Source organism: Sphaeramia orbicularis, chromosome 3, assembly GCF_902148855.1.
Source record: "Sphaeramia orbicularis chromosome 3, fSphaOr1.1, whole genome shotgun sequence".
In the NCBI taxonomy this organism is placed as follows: Eukaryota; Metazoa; Chordata; class Actinopteri; order Kurtiformes; family Apogonidae; genus Sphaeramia; species Sphaeramia orbicularis.
Genome location: NC_043959.1, coordinates 16707163 through 16727574, shown reverse-complemented (window position 1 = coordinate 16727574; position 20412 = coordinate 16707163). Strand labels below are relative to the sequence as shown.

The window sequence follows — 20412 nt, the reverse complement described above, 5'->3', positions numbered from 1 at the left end:
GTGAAATAAATAACCATATATGGGTCAATATCACTATAAGGTGCCGTTCAGATTTAAAATGTCCCCCAAAAAAGTTGAGGTTTTCTTCTGAACTGGTGCGTTGTTCAAACAATCAGACCAAAAAATATGAACGTATATGTCCACCCTGTTACCGACAAATCCATGTAAATATAAGTGACAGGGTGGACAGTTAAGGCTAACGTTAGCATTTAATGTCCACATGTTGGACCTGGAGTTGGTAAAGTAGGTCGTCTTTGAACAGGACTGTGGAATGTCCAACAAATATATGTAACATTAATGAACAGGTTTAAATGAAACCATATTCTGTGGTGACGGGGTGGACATGATGAGAACACATCTAAGAACAAACACAACATGATGAAAATGTTCAAATGTAAATGTTAATAATAAACGTTTTCCAATGACAACACTCAAAATGATGATGTCATCAGTGATGTCATCAACCAGATTATTAAAGGGGCAGTTCCCAAAAAGTAACAGGGTGGACAGCAATGTTAAATGTTATTATGAAAATGAAATGTAAATTATGAAAATTATTTGTTTTATCTAAGGATACACAACAACTATCGGCACCGATACTGAAAAAAAGGATTCAGATAATTCCAATAATTAACATTTTCACCGATAAATACAGCCCATAATAATAAATCTAAATTGATTAGATTTGGTGCATTTCACCAGTACACGGGGCACACTGTTGCCTTGGCAACTACAATAAAAACCAAGAAGAAGAAGAAGAAGCAGAGGTGTGGATCAGTAAAAGGGTTTTCAGTTCCTTAGTCTGGTACAGCTGGAAGACCAAGAAGAAGATCCAGACCAAGAAGAAGATCCAGACCAAGAGGAAGATCCAGACCCACAGGAAGATCCAGACCAAGAGGAAGATCCAGACCAAGAGGAAGATCCAGACCAAGAAGAAGATCCAAACCAAGAAGAAGATCCAGACCCAGAGGAAGATCCAGACCAAGAGGAAGATCCAGACCAAGAAGAAGATCCAGACCCAGAGGAAGATCCAGACCAAGAGGAAGATCCAGACCCAGAGGAAGATCCAGACCAAGAAGAAGATCCAGACCCAGAGGAAGATCCAGACCAAGAGGAAGATCCAGACTCAGAGGAAGATCCAAACCAAGAGGGAGATCCAGACCAAGAGGAAGATCCAGACCCAGATGAAGATCCAGACCCAGAGGAAGATCCAGACACACAGGAAGATCCAGACCCAGAGGAAGATCCAGACCCAGAGGAAGATCCAGACCGAGAGGAAGATCCAGACCCAGAGGAAGATCCAGACCCAGAGGAAGATCCAGACCAAGAGGAAGATCCAGACCCAGAGGAAGATCCAGACCAAGAGGGAGATCCAGACCAAGAGGAAGATCCAGACCCAGAGGAAGATCCAGACCAAGAGGAAGATCCAGACCAAGAAGAAGATCCAGACCAAGAGGAAGATCCAGACCCAGAGGAAGATCCAGACCAAGAGGAAGATCCAGACCAAGAAGAAGATCCAGACCCAGAGGAAGATCCAGACCCAGAGGATCGTGCATCCCTAGTTTATGGAAGAGGATTAGGACCACTGGGAAAAAAAAAAATTAAGGTCCAATACATTTTAAAAATTATTATTGAGAAAAAAGTCAGAATTTTGAGAAAAAAAATTCTGACTTTTATCTCAGAACTCTTACTTGTATCAGAATTCTAACTTTAATCTCAGAATTCTGTTTTAAATTTTTTATTATTATTACTGTTCTGAGAAAAAAGTCAGAATTCTGAGAAAAAGAAGTCTGACTTTAATCTCAGAGTTCTGAGTGTTTTAAATATCTTTTTTATTATTATTCTGAGAAAAAAGTCAGAATTCTGATTTTTTCTCAGAATAATAATAAAAAAAATATATTGGACATAAATTTTAAATATTTTTTCTAGTGTCCCTAATCCTCTTCCATACTAATTTTATCAAAAAACATGTCGACTATAATGACAACATCTAAAAAGTATTTAAATTGTTTTCCATTTAAACACTTCTTAAACTTCGAAGGGCAGTGTAGGGACATGAACACATCAGGGACATTCACTCAAAGAAAACAGTATAAAATAATAAAATCCCATTCAAACAGGTTTAAACTTGTACTGACATGTGTTAGAGTTTGTCCGATTATAATAAAAGCCCAGTTTCCTTATTTTGCTGTGTGTTTTTAGATTCTGCCGCAGACACCTTATAGTCCTACTGACCCTGTGCATGAGCCTCCAGAGGGCAGCAAACTCCAGCAGTGCAGTATGAAGGTACACAAAAACACAACTATGCACAAAACACAACTGACGTCATGTCAACAACCAACACAATGCGTAGCCCTGTCATGTTCAAATGGCATAAAAACACAAACAATAAAATGTACATTGTACATGAAATTCCAGCATTAATTTAGCAAAATCAGATCTAGACACAATCCAGATAAGAGGCAAGAAACATCAGCGTTAGAATGGTTGTTTTTTTTCGCTGTTGGATCAACAAACACAAAAAGGCAACAGTTGAAGGTGGATCGCTCGTAGACGCTCACGGCTGACGAGGTTCGGTCCGATTTTACTCCAAAAACCATAGCTTTTCCAACTTCTTTTTTCGGTCTTGGCTCCTCCTCTTTCTTTAACAATCTTAGATGTAACATTGACGTTTCAGTTTCTAGGCTTCATCGTTTTCAAGGCAGGGACCCCCAACAAAGATCGTATTAATGAACTGAAAATGCAGTGTTCGTATTTAACATCTATACTGGGATTCAGGTCACGCCCCATGACTGTAGTCGCTTTTCCATTGGACATCTGCGCAAAACTTTACCGATATTTACTAAATGTGGAAAAAACAGAAGTGCGTAATGTGGGTTTTTCCATTAAATCACAAATGCCATGATTTGTTTATTTATCATCGCAAAATGACACAAGAAGTCATTCCATAAACATGGCGACGAATCTTTTGACTCTAGAATGCTCGTTACCCCTCTATCCCCTACGAAATTCTTAAATAATTGGGTTTTCTTGTGTGTCCATGTTTTAAACTCTTCTTCTCTTGTTGTAACATCCGTTAATTCACGTAACTCTAGTTGCGCTAAAAGGTTTTTCTATTACAGTTTTGTGTGAGATACCAATTTTGCTACGCCGGAAAAACCACCTCTTGCCAGGACAAAAACTTTTCATTGAAAAACAAGTTTTTTCCGAAATTGTCATTTTTCTATTAGACAAATTTTTATGTGCAAGTTGTATTCACGAAATTTCAGGTTCAATGGAAAAGCGACTACTAACGTCATCAGATGAGCACATGTATGACTGCAAAATCGCCAAATCTGACTCTAGTCTGTTTTCCATTGGACATCTGCGCAAACTTTAGCAATATTTACTAAATGTCAGAAAAACAGAACGGCGTAATGTTGGTTTTTCCATTAAATCACAAATGCGATGATTTATATAGTTATTATCGTGAGATGACACGAGAAGTCATTCCATAAACATGTCAGCGAACATAAATATGGTGTTGATTTACAGATATATTCATTATTAGTATATATTACCCCTCTATCATGTACAAAATTAAAAACCTATTTGGTTTTCTCGTGTGTCCATGTTTTAAACTCTTCTTCTTCTCTTGTAACATCCATCAACATTCGTTTGTTTTTTTTGTTCATTTGACTCTAGTTGCATAAAAAGGTCTTACCATTGCAGTTTTTACACGATATACCAATTTATCTACACCCGAAAAGCCACCTCTTGCAAGAACGACAACTTTTCATCGAAAAAGTAGAGTTTGGGAGAAATTGTCGTTTTTCCATTAGACAAATTTTTATGTGCAAGTTATATTCACACAGTTTGAGGGTCAATGGAAAAGCGACTACTAACATCATCAGATGAGCACATGTTCGACTGTAAAATCTCCAAATCTGACTGTTCATTGTAACAAATAAAAAACATATCATGTAGCCTGAAGCCGATATTCAAATGTAGCCACAGGGGGCGTAACAGAGCGTATGTCAGCGTCCAGTCGACCCACAGAGCATGAATCCAACCACAGACTGGAACAGAGATCCAGTAAACGCAGAATCACACCGTTTATCGTCCAAATCCAAAGCACTGATCCGGTCATGTTAGAGACGATCAGCTGTTCCTCCTCAGCCTGTGTCAGCTGACGTTGGTCCACATGGAGACTCCAGGTGTCAGTGTCATCCAAAACAGTACCGTCCATGTGGTGCGTTTAAGGCACCGGGACACACTGGGAAAATGCACTTCCATCTCATTTGTTGTCATTCTTCAGATGAGAAACACCGTTCTGTCTGAAAACAAGTGAAGGTGCCTCCTACACTCAGCTAATGACTCTTTGAACGAGTTGTATCACTAATTAAGTAATTATACTCAGTTATTTTAACCTTTTAACCCCCAACTGTCTGTGGTGAGTGTTCTGAACATATGGTTTATGTGGATGGACACAATGGGTTTATGTTCAGTTAATGATATTTCTGCTGAAAAGTCACTTTTCTTCAGTTTTCTGTGTTTCTGATGTAACTTTTGAATTTACTCTGAGTTTTTATGAACATCTAAATGAAATATAGGAAATTAAATATAGGAAAATACAGCAAAAATTGCAAAATATAGATCATAAGATTGTAATAAATAGTCATAAATTGCTTAAGAAAGGTTAACTCCAGAGAAAAAATCATTTGGGAACTGTCATAAAAGTAGCACTGGGTCTTTAGGGGTTAAAATTATGTTTATTATTTTTTGAGTTAAAGCTTTTAACCCTTTAACCCCTGACGTGTCTGTCGTGAGTGTTCTGAATGTAGGATTTATTTAAATATTCATATAAATTCAACTGTTTGTTCAATAGTTAAATTTCCAGTTATGCTGATAGAATAGACCTTGCTCTTTCATACATATCTGAGCATGCTCAGTTCAAGCCCCACCCCCTGTGGAATGGGGGGTAAAACACAGAGCAGTGAGTGAGACCGACTGACTATATTTATTTATTTATTTATTTATTTATTTGACGTCATTTTAGTTTTGTTTTTTTTTTTTTGTTTTTTTACATATTTTTTCAGGTTACTTATTATTTTATAAATATTTTATTCATTTTTCTTAATTTAGTTGCATATTTTCCTACATTTTTTTCCCAACTTTTTTTTTTATTTTGTTCAGTTTGTGGCTTAACCATTTCCAGGACATTTGACTTTTTTTTTTTTTTTATGTTCCATATGTTTTCCATGTTTCCAGGTTTTCCAGGTTCACGTTACTTATTATTTTGTTGGTTTATTTTTTACATTTTTTTTGGCATGTTTTTTCATGGTATTTATTATTTTGTAAGTATTATATTAATTTTTGTTCATTTAGTTGCTTATTTCGTTTATTTTTCTACATTTTGTTTTTTATTTTTCTTCTTCAATTTTGTTCAGTTTGTGTCTTATTTTGTTCATGTTGCTTATTATTTTGTTGGTTTATTATTCTTTTTTTTTCATTCTATTGATCACTTTGGCGGTTTTCATTCATTTTGTTGCTTATTTTATTCTTTTTTTTGACCATGGAACTGACGTATGGAGTTAAACAGGTGTAGAAAAGCAGATGGACTGATTTAGAAAAAAAGAGCCCAAAACTAAAACTACAGGGACCAAATTCAAATACTTGTTTATTATTTTATTATGATTCTTTTTACTTAATTTCATTAATTTTTTGCATATTTTTTCATGGTATTTATTATTTGGTAAGTACTGTATTTGTTTTTATTCATTTAGTTGCTTATTTTGTTTATTTTCCTACATTTTGGTTTTTATTTTGTAACTTTCTCTTCATTTTTGTTCATGTTACTTACTATTTTGTTGGTTTATTATTCATTTTTGTTCATTATATGGATTACTTTGGCTGTTTTTATTCATTTTGTTGCTTATTTTATTCTTTTTTTGACCGTGGAACTGCTGTATGGAGTTAAATGTGTTTCAGTTGAATTAGAGTAGGATTGGATATACTACTGGTCAAAAGTTTTACAAAACTCTAATTATCTCTAGTAAAAAAAACTACACTTTTAATTGTTCTAATGGTTTTTTAATCTTGTTTGTTGCCTTTGCATTGTGCTTCGATGATCAATAGTTTTTTGGCATCGCTGAGCATCACTGACATAATTACCTTTTAGCAGCTGCAATTAAAACAGTCTGAGAGGAAACAAGACGAGAAAAATTAGACCTGTTTGTCCAACATGTCATGGTTTGAACACACCAACGGTTTTCAGACATTTGGTTTAGACTCAGAGAAGAAGGAACATGTGCTTTTTCAAACTGGTGTTTTGGTTTTTTTTTACCCCTGATTTTAACTCCTGCAGCTTTAGTTGGCTATTAAAGTTGTTCATTTTGTGAATTTCATTTATTATTTTACTTGTTTTTGTCCATTTTCTTTTTTTTTCCCTTCAATTTATTTTAGTTTGTGGCTTATTTTGTTCACGTTACTCATTATTTTGTTGATTTATTATCAGTTTTTGTTCACGTTAGTATTACTTTGGCATTACTTTAGGCTGTTTGGCATTTTATTTTATTTTGTTTTTACTCTATTTTAGTAAAAAAAAAAATTGGCTTATTTTTATCACATTATTCATTATCTGGTAGTTTTTTGCTTTTATTTTTAAATTCATTTTGTTTATTTTCTCCACTATCATTGATCCAACTCCATGGGTTTTACTGGTGTTGGTGTTGTAGAGGATGACAGTGTTTCCACGGTAACTACGGAGCCTCTGAACATCCAAATGGATCATATCTGATGACCATGAAAAGATGAAGAACTGTATTTTACACCAATTATTCATCTGGTGCCTCAGTAAGGTCCAGTAGCATGTTGGTTTTTATCACAATGTACAGTGATTTAAATAGATTTTATAGACATTTTAAAGCTGTAAATAGTGAATAAGAGTGATTTTTGTCAATTCATGACCTTAAAACGCTAAACCTTTAAAACCATTTGTATCATATATGCTACACCAGGTTCTGAGACCTCTATGTTATCAACAAGATCAATATTTCCTTAAAAAATATTGAAATTATGGTGGCATTCAAGGGAAATAAAAAGGCTGTAAAAAGTTTTATGTAAAAAAAATAAATAAAAATGAAATGTTCTGTATTTTCAAAATGCTACTGGTAAAATGTATTTTTGTACCTAAAGCTAAGGTTGTTGTGAGTAAAAGGTTGGAAAAAAACTCCAAATGTATCGAATGTGATACAAAAATTATGTCATAAATAAAATGAAATGACAGTTTTTTGTTTGGATTATGTTGAAAGGGCTAATAAACATTTCAATTCCAAAAAATTAGAATTTTGTAGCTAGTTTTTAACCCTTTACGGAGCAAATGACTATTTTTGGTAATTTCCTCAAACATTAAATATCTATCCAATCCAGTGCCTCAGTGAAGTCCAGAAGCATGTTGGTTTTTATCACAATGTACAGTAATTCAGACAGATTTTATAAACATTTTAAAGCTGTAAATAGTGAATATGAGTGATTTTTGTGAATTTGACCTTAAAACATTAACCCTTTAAAACCATTTGTATCATATATGCTACACCAGGTTCTGAGACCTCTATGTTATCAACAAGATCAATATTTCCTTAAAAAATATTGAAATTATGGTGCCCCTTGAGGGAAATATAAAGGCTGTAAAAAGTTTTATGTAAAAAAAACAAAAACAAAAACAAAAACCCCTGAAATGTTTTATATTTTCAGAATGTTACTGGTAAAATGTATTGTTGTACCTAAAGCTAATGTTATTGTGTGTAAAAGGTTGGGAAAAAAAACTCCAAATGTATCGAATGTGATACAAAAATTATATTTTTATTTTATTTTTTTGTTTGGAATATGTTGAAAGGGCTAATAAACATTTCAATTCCAAAAATTGTAATTTTTTAGCTAGTTTTTAACCCTTTATCGGGCAAATGACTATTTTTGGTAATTTCCTCAAACATTAAATATCTGTCCAATCCGGTGCCTCAGTGATGTCCAGAAGCATGTTGACATTTTAAAGCTGTAAATAGTGAATATGAGTGATTTTTATCCATTTATGACCTTAGAACAGTTGTTTTATTGGATGTGTTTACTTTTTACCAAGTGCTGCTCAAATGCTTTATGGCAAGAGGAGGGAGACTGTTGTCACGGCAACCGACAAGGAGATAGATGACGATGTCCAATAACACGCTGAGGTTGGAATGTTGAATTTCAGAGTATTTCAATGAGTGAACTATAAAGGGTTAAAACACGTCTCATCTGAAGGACGCTCCTTTATACCGTTTCATCTGAAGAGTGACAAACGTTTACAACAGGGGTGTCAAACATGTGGTCCGAGGGCCAAAACCAGACCGCCAAAGGGTCCGATCCGGCCGATATGAACAGTCGATGGTGTTAAAACTGGTTTTAGTTCAGGTTCCACATACAGACCAATATGAGCTACAGTCAAATAATAACAGAATACCAACATCAGAGCCTGTCTTCTGGAGTCGAACCTGCTCATAACAACGCATTGACGCTTTATTTTGGTGGGATCGTGCACATTAATGAACAGATTTATACATTCTATTTCAGTATAAAAGTGTAAATATGCTGGAGTTAGCATCAGTGCTAGTTTTCAACCACAGCCCCTACTTAATAAATAAATAAAGATTAATAATAATAATAATAATAATAATAATAAAATGCACCATATTGTCTAATTTAAAAAAAAAAAAGTATATTATACAGTTTTATGAATGTGACTGATATTGTATTAATGCTGACGTTTCCTGTTTTTAGGGTGACTCTAAGAGATGAAAAATAGCCATTCGACTAACTCTGGTACAGTTACAGTAATGTTGATGAATGCACACTGTCCCTGTCAAATAAACTAATATATTAAATTAAATTAATAACCTATAAATAATGACTCCATAATTTCTTCTTGGTTTAATATGAAAAAAAAAAACCTCATTATCCCTATAAATGACAACTCTACATTTTTCTCTTCGTTTTAGTGCAAAAAAAAATCCCAAAACATTAAATTAGGAAAATATTAACATTTACAAACTGTCCTTTAACAAAAAAAAAAAAAAATTAACAACTTGATAGAAAATGAAGTGTAGTTTTACCAATATTCTGCCTGTTCATGTATAAATGATAAGTCAAGGCATAATATTGTTAAAACTGCACTAATTTTTTCAGGTTATTCAGATTTTTTTGTTCAGATACTTTGTCAATGTGAATATTTTCGTCATTTAATGTTATTTTTTTGCACTAAAACAAAGAGGAAAATGTGTATTTGTCATAATTTAGAGGTTATTGTGTTATTATTTTACTGGTTCTGATCCACTTTAGATTGAACTGGGTTGAATGTGGAACCTGAATATAATAATATGAGTTGGACATCTGTGTCTTCGACGACACATACGACAGACTCCACTACACTGTTTTTTTCTTTCAGGTGGTTCATATTTTATTGTTAAAAAACAGTCTGTTAATGTTAATATTTTCATAATTTAATGTTTTGGGAATTTTTTTTGCACTAAAACAAAGAGAAAAATTGTGGAGTTGTCATTATTTATAGGGATAGTGTGTTTTTTTTTCACATCAAACTGAGAAGAAACCAAGAGGAAGTTTTGGAGTTATTATTTATAGGTTATTAATTCAATTTAATTAAATTAATTTAATTTAATTTAATTTATTAGTTTATTTGACAGGGACAGTGTACATTCATCAACATTACTGTAACTGTACCAGAGTTAGTCAAATGGCTATTTTTCATCTGTTAGAGTCGCCCTTAAAACAGGAAACATGTACATTAATACAACAGCAGTCACATTCATAAAACTGTACAATATACATTTAGAAAAAACATTAGACAATATGGTGCATTTTGTATTATTATTATATATCTTTATTTATTCAGTGGGGACTGCGGATAAAAATTAGCACTGACGCTAACTCTGGCATATTTACACGTTTATACTGTAATGGAATGTATAAATGTGTTCATTAAATGTTCATTAAGTGTAGTTTTACCGACGTTCTGCCTGTACATGTATAAATGATAAGTTGAGGCATAATATTGTTAAAATTGCACTTGTTTTTTCTTGAGAAATTTCAGTTTTTTCAGGTTAACTTCATCTTTTTGTTTGGATAGTTTATAAATGTGAATATTTTCATTCATTATTTTACTGATCTGATCCACTTTGGATTGAACTGGGTTGAATGTGGAACCTGAACTAATACGAGTTGGACATTTGTGTCTTCGAGGACACATCGTACGACAGACTCCGCTACACTTCGGTGCAGTTTCCCAGTGTGTGAGTGTTCCCGTTTTGTGGACGTCTACTCTCGGTGTCCCCGTCTGTCTCAGACTAATTCCTGACTCAAACATCTGTGAGGCGTAACGTTGGGAGCTCAATGTAAAGTAAAACCGAAGATGGCGTGTGTCCTGGGGTGTAAATCATATTCGCCTGCATGCACGTGGTGATGTCCGCTTCTTTTTCATTGTCCAAGTCTTCAAGTGTCCCCGTCTGGCTGTATAAATGAGTTTGTGTGTCACTGTCCGGGGTACGTGGGGTAGTGTGTCGGGGAGTGTGTGTGTGTGTGTATGTGCGGCTGCGACTGTGCATGCGTGTTGGACAGGGGCAGCGTGGCGTGGCGGTCCGGAGGCAGGCGTGTGGACAGCAGGTCGTCTTCTGACGTGTCCCCTGGAGACAGAGCGATACACAGCTGTTAGCCAAGCACAAACGGGGACGTCAACCACAGCTCATTTCACACACTGGAAAAAAAATCTAAATCTGACCAAGTGGATTTGTCTCATTTCTAGGCCAAATATCTCATCATATTTAAAATCAGACAGAATCACCTAAAGAGGAACTTTACAGTGAGATATAAGAACAGATTTATAGACGACAGATCTGGAAAATATGTACGTTTATATCATAGGTTTTCTATCTATGTTCTCATTTTATATGTGTGTTCTTATCAGTTTTAAGGACAGATGGAATAACACAGGTGTTTTACATAGAGACTAATCACAGTATCATGTGACATATGAAAATACGTCATCTTAGAAAAGTAAAACATTTGAACTTGTCGAACATGGAATCAATCATAAAAGTTGACAGTCAGTCATTCACAAATCCAGCTGCTTATCATACAAATATAAACAGATATTAATCAAGTTTCTTCACATTCATGAGTCCATGTAACTATACTGTCCATCTGACTGTGGTGGTAGAACCACAGCATGTGTGCACAGTCTTATTTACAAATATAGAAAAACAAATGTACAAAAACAGAATTACAAAAACAGAAATTGTGTTTGAGGCTACACTGAAATACATTCAAATAGATATTTGTATGATAAGCAGCTGGATCACTGTATTTGTGAATTATTGACTGTCGACTTTTTATGATTGATTGCATGTTCGACAAGTTCAAATTTTGTTTTACTTTTCTAAGATGACATATATTCATATGTCATGTGATACTGTGATTAGCGTCTATATAAAACACCTGTGATAGTGTGATAACCTGTATAATAACAAAAAGAAAATCTGATTTCAACAAATCTGACCAAGATAATTTTCACTTGTTCCATTGGCAGATTTTTATTATTATTATTATTATTATTATTATTATTATTATTATTATTTTTTTTTTTTTTTTTTTCTTAATTCAAGCAAAAACAATGCCCCTTGGTGATAAAGTTTTGTCTGATTCTGATTCTGAGCTCTGGGTCTTTAAGGGTTAATGTTCTGTGTTCTATACGTACATTTGTGTTTCCGGTCCCAGATAAATTGGCCAATACGGATGTTGATGAACTAGCAAACATTTAAAACATTTAAATGTAGTTAAATGCAGGTGTGATGTGTGTCCAGTCTACAGGGTCCATACCAGACTGGTTCCCAGTGATGTGGTGCCAGTAGGCGGAGCGGGGCAGGATAGCGGTGGGGGTGCAGGGGTAGGAGCCCGACTCAGAGCCCTTGGACAGTAACTGAAACACAGGCAGCATCACAGAGTGGGTCAACGTCAACATTTATATATATATTGTTTACACTTTTGTTTGTCCTTAACATTAATTGTTTTTGCAGCGTTCAAATGAACATACATTTATTTCAGTCTCTTTTCTTCAGATACAACAAGAAAATACAGTAAATCTGTGCAAAGCCTAAAAAACAGAACTAAATGGGTTAAAGATTAAAGTCAGTATTTAGTGTGACCTCTGACCCCATGACCAGAAACAGCTAAAACCATTAGAAACATCTGGAATGTGTTGGATGAACCTGGAATAAAACCTCAGAAAGTGAATAAAAGGATTAAAGACATGTTAAGGTCAAAGGTCACAGTACATAAAAACCACCACTTTGGTTTAGAGAAGAGCTTTATACACTGAAACTGTGGTTTATATGTCTGTTCATACCTTTACTGTAGTAGGGTTATACTTTACTGTAGTACGTTCATACTGTTACTGTTGTTCATAAAACAGCTCCTTTAAACCAAAGTGTTCATATTTAGTTCTAGTTTAGTTACAGAAACAGGATCTAAAGTCTGTTCTGTTCATCGAGTGAAGTGACAATAAAGAATCTTTGAATTTTTGAAATGCATTAAATGAATGCAAGTGCATGTGCATGTGTATGTTTATGTGCGTGTGCGTGTGCATGTGTATGTTTATGTGCGTGTGTGTGTGCGTGTGCTCACCCTGCTGTTCTTCTCCATCTCCATCAGAACCTTCTTGTGCTGCTCTGCGATGGCCAGTGTGGATGAGTGAACCCTCTGGTAGATCTGTTCTCCTTCTCTGGTCTGGAACGTGTAGAGGCCTTCACCACTGTCACACATCCTGAACACACACAAACACACACCAAGGATGAACACACAAACACACACCAAGGATGAACACACAAACACACACTAAAGATGAACACACAAACACACACCAAGGATGAACACACAAACACACACTATAGATGAACACACAAACACACACTATAGATGAACACACACACACACACACACACACACACACACACACACACACACACACACACACACACTGTGATCCCTTAGTGGACTGGACTCAGAACCCTCTTCATCTTTGTGGATGCCTCCTCCTCCTCCTCCTCCTCCTCCTCCTCCTCCTCCTCCTCCTCCTCCTCCTCCTCCTCCTCCTCCTCCTCTTCCTCCTCCTCTTCCTCCTCCTCCTCCTCCTCCTCCTCCTCCTCCTCCTCCTCTTCCTCCTCCCTTTCTCCACCTCCTCTCTCCTCCTCCTCCTCCTCCTCCTCCCCTCTCTCCTCCTCCTCTCTCCTCCTCCCTCTCTCCTCCTCTTCCTCCTCCTCCTCTTCTTCCTCCTCCTCTTCCTCCTCCTCCTCTTCCTCCTCCCTTTCTCCACCTCCTCTCTCCTCCTCCTCCTCCCCCTCCTCCTCTTCCTCCTCCTCTTCCTCCTCCTCCTCCTCTTCCTCCTCCCTTTCTCCACCTCCTCTCTCCTCCTCCTCCTCCTCCTCCTCCTCCTCCTCCTCCTCCAGTCTCTCCTCCTCCTCTCTCCTCCTCCCTCTCTCCTCCTCTTCCTCCTCCTCCTCTTCTTCCTCCTCCTCTTCCTCCTCCTCCTCTTCCTCCTCCCTTTCTCCACCTCCTCTCTCCTCCTCCTCCTCCTCCTCCCCTCTCTCCTCCTCCTCTCTCCTCCTCCTCCTCCTCCCCCTCTCTCCACCTCCTCTCTCCTCCTCCTCCTCCCTCTCTCCTCCTCCTCTCTCCTCCTCCCTCTCTCCTCCTCTTCCTCCTCCTCCCTCTCTCCTCCTCCTCTCTCCTCCTCCTCCTCTCTCCTCCTTCTCCCTCTCTCCTCCTCCTCCCTCTCTCCTCCTCCTGAACATTATCCTGCTCTGCTTTAGAACCTGTGGTTGTTTAATTCACATAAACACCTCGAGGTCTTTGTTCATTGATTCTCTGTCCATTAAAGGTAAAGTCACTGTTTAAATGCTCTGATAGTCTGTGTTTATTGCACATTATCCTGATAAATGTCCATGATTAATGTTAGTTAATGGAGATAAAATACATTTAAATGAAAACGATACATGTCGTTATCCTTATATTATAATTATCTAAGTCATCCACAATATGGACAGAAGTCTGTGGACCCGGCATCAGGGGTCAGGGGTCTGGGATCCAAAACAATAATGACTAATGTCAGAATATAGTTTTATATTATGGGATAGAAATCATTGCATTGGTTAGTTTGGGTTCAATTATCATCTTTGTTTCCAAAATGATGTAAATGTCTAATATTTTTCCTGCTCTGACTGTAAATAATAATTTCCATCTACTGTCATCACATCTGACTGAAGAAGAAAAATCTACCATTAAACTACAGTGAAATATTGATTGACAGTATGATGATGAATCTTCTTAGTGCACCACAGTTGGTCATGGAGTTCCTCAAGGCTCAGTTCTTGGACCGATACTGTTCACCTTATACATCCTTCCTTTAGATAATTTAATAAGGAAGAACATCTACATCTCCAGCTGTCAGATGTCCTGTTTATGAGGATCGGTCACAGAAACATCAAAATTAATAATCAACAGGATATTTATCCCATAATATAAAACTATATTCTAACATTAGTCATTATTGTTTTGGATCCCAGACCCCTGTTAGAAAAGAAACGCCTGGATTCAACGGGTCCACAAACTGTAGTTCATTTAGTGGATAAATAACTATGTTTTCATTGATTTGTTAATTTTTACTCATTTTGTTGATAATTTTGTCTATTTTGTTGAATTTTTTTTTGGTCTATTTACTCATTTTGTTGGTTATTTTTGAGTTTTTTTTATTCATTTTGTTGAATATTTTGGTCTTTTTACTCATTTTGTTGATTATTTTGTCTATTGTGTTGATTATTTTGGTCTTTTTTACTCATTTACTCATGGACTTGGAACACTCAGGATCCTCGACCTAGTCATCTAAGATCCATCCTCTAGGACTAAAAATTCAGTCCAATCCATCTCTGAGTCATTTTGGAAACAAAGATAATAATTTAACCCACACTAACCAATGTAATGATATTTATCCCATAATATAAAACTATATTCTGACATTAGTCATTATTGTTTTGGATCCCAGACCCCTGTTAGAAAAGAAACGCCTGGATTCAACGGGTCCACAGACTGTTAAGAGGTTATAAAGATATGTACCACAGGTGGTGCAGCACAGCAGACTGACCACTAGAGGGAGGTCTTGTCATTTTATTTGAGTTTACAGCTGCTGCTGCTACACACGCACGCACGCACGTACACACACACACAGTCCATTATCTGCATGCTGACCCAATCATAGCTCTGCAGGTTTTATTAAGGAGGAGCAGATAAGGAGGTCTAGGCCCAGCATTGATTCATCGTCTAATCTATTCAATCAATCTCTTCATGGGGCTGAACACAACGTCCCCCTTGGTGTGTGTGTGTGTGTGTGTGTGTGTGAGATGGAAAAACAAAATGTCATGACTATAACCTCTAAAGACCTCTATTCACACCTCGAGGCTGATGACGGACGCTGACGTTGTGACGGAGCCTGTTTTCCTGATGTTCGAAGGACGTTCACCTGGTGGAGACCAAACCCTGAGCTAAAAACATCCAGGTGTTTTACTGCAGGACATGCCTTTACTGTCTAATGTTTCCTGTTTCTCTACATTTACATTTACCTTCTAATGCAGCAAACACCAAATACACTGGAAAAAATCTAAATCTGACCAAGTGTATTTTTCCTCAGTTCTAGTCCAAATATCTCATCACACTTAAAATTAGACAGAATCACCTGAAGAGGAACTTTCAGTGAGATTTAAGAACTGATTTTTAGACAAGTAAATATGTTTTAACTCCGCTCCTCCAACTGGGACACATAATTGTGACGTTTGTTGCATTTCAATGAGATAAAGGTCGGATAAATGCGACCTGGCCATTCAGATTGAAGTCACATTGGAAAATATCAGATACAGATCAGATTTAGGACCACATATGAAAGTGGTCCAGGTCGGATTTAGGACCACATGTGAAAGTGGTCCAGGTCAGATTTAGGACCACATATGAAAGTGGTCTGGGTCAGATTCAGAACCACATATGAAAGTGGTCTGGGTCAGATTAGTGCTGTTCAAACTGTTTTTAACAGATCAGATACAGGTCACATATGAACACAAAAATCGGATTTGGGTTACATTTGGCTGCATCTGAACATAGCCTTAGAGCAGCTGAAATCCATAGGGTTCTTCCTCTAGGGGTCCCCTATGTTGGTTCATAATCCTAGTTACACTGGAAAAAAACAGTCCCTCTAAAAAGAAAGTTTAAAAAAAATGCATACAAGATATTTTTGCTTGAATTAAGCAAAAAAAAAAAAAAAAAAAAAAATCTGCCAGTGGAACAAGTGAAAATGATCTTGGTAAGATTTGTTGAAATCAGATTTTCCAGATCTATTGTCTATAAATCAGTTCTTACATCTCACTGAAAAGTTCCTCTTTAGGTGATTCTGTCTGGTTTTAAATGTGATGAGATAGTTGGACTAGAAATAAGAAAAATACACTTGGTCAAATTTAGATTTTTTCCAGTTTATGGCCTTCACGTAACTCAATCTGCTTTTTTGACTCCATCCAAAACCAAATCCTGTCCATGTCTCAGGTTCACACTACGGTCCCTGAACACATCAGCTTACACTAAGGTCCCTGAACACATCAGCCCACACTAAGGTCCCTGAACACATCAGCCCACACTAAGGTCCCTGAACGCATCAGCTCACACTATGGTCCCTGAACACATCAGCCCACACTAAGGTCCCTGAACGCATCAGCTCACACTATGGTCCCTGAACACATCAGCTCACACTAAGGTCCCTGAACACATCAGCTCAGAGGAACACAGGCGGTTCATTTTGAAGTGTTGATGGAAGGGGGTGAAGGACAAACTGTAAACCTGGATGTTTTCAACAGACTGAGGAGCATCAGAGCTGAGAGCTTCACACAGAATCTATCATCACAGGTCATGTGCCTGAAGGTGGGACTGTTGTTTCCTTCATCCAGACGCCTGTGGTCCTTATATGTGTGTGTGTGTGTGTGTGTGTGTATGTGTGTGTATGGACAAACCAACACAAACACCTGGGTTCTGTTTCCGTAAAGGTCAGCTGTTGGATGTTGAATCCACACTCACCTCAGAGGATGTCGACTTTATGAACCTGTGAACTTTACAGAATGAACAACAGACCATAATATACCCTGTAAACCCCCCCATCATGGGTGTTAGTGTTCTCACCGTCCGGCTTCAAAGGTGAAGCGTGTGGCGTCTCGTCCGTAGCGCCGCAGCGAACACAGAGGCCATGTGACCAGTTTAGTGCGAGGGTTGTGGATGTCCCACAGGTAGATGTTCTCATGGGTGATCTGCATCATACACTCACCATAGATGTCCAGGTTAGGACAGGGCAGGAGGAAGACATTAAAACGCTCTGAGAAGGAGAAGAAAAACAAGAAAAAGAAGAAGAAGAAGAAGGAGGACACATAGGTAGGATGATTAGATCACATATCTATGATGATTATCACCTTAGTGATGGTAAAAGAAGAAACTACTGGGTCCATTTTTTCTATTAACCTTTTTTGGGCTCTGTCCTCTCCTCCACAATGGTGTTATCTGCATAAACACTGTTTTTTTGTATTGTTTTTTTCTTGTTATTTGTGATGTGGTCTTAAAATGTAATAAGATAAGATAAAATAATTTAAAATAAGATAAGATAATTCTAAGATAATATAAGATCAGGTCATTTAAGATAAGATTAAGTAAGATAATTCTAAGATAATATAAGATCATTTAAGGTAATATAAAATACAATAATTTAAGAGAAGAGAAGAGAATTTAAGATAAGATAATTTAAAATAATAAAAGATAATTTAAGGTAACATAAATTAAGAGAATTTAAGATAAGATAAGAGAATTTAGGGTAAGATAAGATAAGATAAGATAAGATAAGATAATTTAAGGTAATATAAAATAAGAGAATTTTAGATAATATAAGATAAGAAATAGAATTTTAGATCATATAAGATAAGCTAATTTAAAAATAATATAAGGACGATGATTTAAGATAATATAAAATAACTGAAGATAACTGAAGATAATACAAGATGAGATAGGATAACATAAGACTTTATTTATCCCACTGTGAGGAAATTTCACAGTTACAGCAGCAAACGACTGAAAAATTAAATACAAAGAGTAAAAAATAAGAAGCTTTATATATAAAATATTTAAATAAATGTTTATATAAATTTAGAGTTGGTTTTTTGTTTTTTTGGAATATTTACATTTTGAAACACATTAGAAGTTGTTAGCTGATTAGATGTAACTAACCTCTACCCATAATCCACTTGTGCTGACAGATTTATTTCTATTTTATGCTCATTCTATTAAAACACCCTGTTTTTTCTAAATATTGTGCAGGAACTCAAAGTGGCTGAAGGAAAAAACAACAACATTATTTCAGTCACCAACAATTACAAAACTGACAAACACAAGCAGCAGCTCCACTGTTTCTTTCCTGGTTTTTCTTTGGTTTCTATCTTTTTTTTTTTTCTTTTCTTTTCTTTTCTTTTTTTTTTGTTAATTATAGTACATGGTCAAAGTGTAAGTGCGGCTTCAGCAACATGAAGCTCTGAGGTTATTTTTGTTCATCCAGCTGCAGGCGAACCAAACCAAGAGCAGCTTTAACACAAGTACTAATGTTTTAATCACACAGACACTCAGAATACTGAACACACGATACAACCGGAACATAAGTATTTTATAAACTACTGAAAAAACAATACAACTGGAACATGAGGATTTTAGATAATATGTATAAATGTATGTAAACAGAAAAAAACACACATTTATGCAAGTGTCCCTCTTTATATAAAACAGGTTAACAAATACATGTTTATTATTATTATTTATACCCACAGGTATAAATAAAGTAACCTTGAACCTTATTATTATCATTATTAATACTACTTTATTATTTATTTATTTATTTTCTACCAGTACTTTCTAATGTGTCACTGACTGCTTTTTTCATGTCTATTTTTAAAGTTATTGTTATTGATATTTTCTTGTAATTCTTCTTCTACTGTACATTTAGTGTTTGTGCAGCTACTGGAACTGCAGTGCCCACAGGGATCAATAAAGTTCTATCTAATCTAATCTAATCCAATCTAATCTAATCTAATCTAATCTAATCTAATCTAACCTAGTCTAGTCTAATCTAATCTAGTCTAATCTAATTTGGTCTAACCCAATCAAATCTAATCTAATCTAGTCTAATCAAATCTAGTGTAGTGTAATCTAATCTAATCTAATCTAATCTAATCTAATCTAATCTAACCTAGTCTAGTCTAATCTAATCTAGTCTGATCTAATTTGGTCTAACCCAATCAAATCTAATCTAATCTAGTCTAATCAAATCTAGTGTAATCTAATCTAATATAATCTAATCTAACCTAGTCTATCTAGTCTAATCTAGTCTAATCTAATTTAGTCTAACCCAATCAAATCTAATCTAATCTAGTCTAATCAAATCTAGTCTAGTGTAATCTAATCTAATATACTATAATCTAATCTGATCTAATCTAATCTAATCTACAGGGTGGGGAAGCAAAATTTACAATATTTTGAGGCAGGGATTGAAAGACAGTGTATGACCAATTAGTTTATTGAAAGTCATGAGAATTTATTTGCCACAAGAAAACTGACATAATAGAAAATGTTTTTATTCTATGTGTCCTCCTTCTTTCTCAATAACTGCCTTCACACGCTTCCTGAAACTTGCGCAAGTGTTCCTCAAATATTCGGGTGACAACTTCTCCCATTCTTCTTTAATAGTATCTTCCAGACTTTCTCGTAATAGTTTTGCTCATAGTCATTCTCTTCTTTCCATTATAAACAGTCTTTATGGACACTCCAACTATTTTTGAAATCTCCTTTGGTGTGACGAGTGCATTCAGCAAATCACACACTCTTTGACATTTGCTTTCCTGATTACTCATATGGGCAAAAGTTTCTGAAAAGGTATGGATAATAGTGTTAGGTATGATTATGACATCAATATATGTTTGGTTTCAAAACAATTGACGTAGTGCCTGCTGAGAAAAAACAAGTAAATGTTCATTGTAAATTTTGCTTCCCCACCCTGTAATCTAATCTAATCTAACCCAGTCTAATCTAATCTAGTCTAGTCTAGTCTAGTCTAATCTAATCTAGTCTAGTCTAATCTAATCTAATCTAATCTAATCTAATCTAATCTAATCTAGTCTAGTCTAATCCAATCTAATCTAATCTAGTCTAATCTAATCTAGTCTAATATAATCTAGACTAATCTAATCTAGTCTAATCTAATCTAATATAATGTAGTCTGGT

The 20412-nt window shown here is 35.8% G+C and overlaps 1 protein-coding gene across 1 annotated transcript in view; it reads right to left on the bottom strand.

The window, feature by feature from the left end:
- Window positions 1-9673: 9673 nt before the first annotated feature.
- Window positions 9674-20412, bottom strand: part of dok4 (docking protein 4) — a 105697-nt gene continuing 94958 nt past the window's right edge. Inside the window, exons 6-9 of the mRNA XM_030162248.1 lie at window positions 17284-17473; window positions 12706-12844; window positions 11902-12001; window positions 9674-10709 (exon numbers count right to left, since the gene is read on the bottom strand). Coding sequence (XP_030018108.1) covers window positions 10558-10709; window positions 11902-12001; window positions 12706-12844; window positions 17284-17473 — 581 coding nt within the window. The 3' untranslated portion in view covers window positions 9674-10557. The remainder of the gene's footprint in view (window positions 10710-11901; window positions 12002-12705; window positions 12845-17283; window positions 17474-20412) is intronic.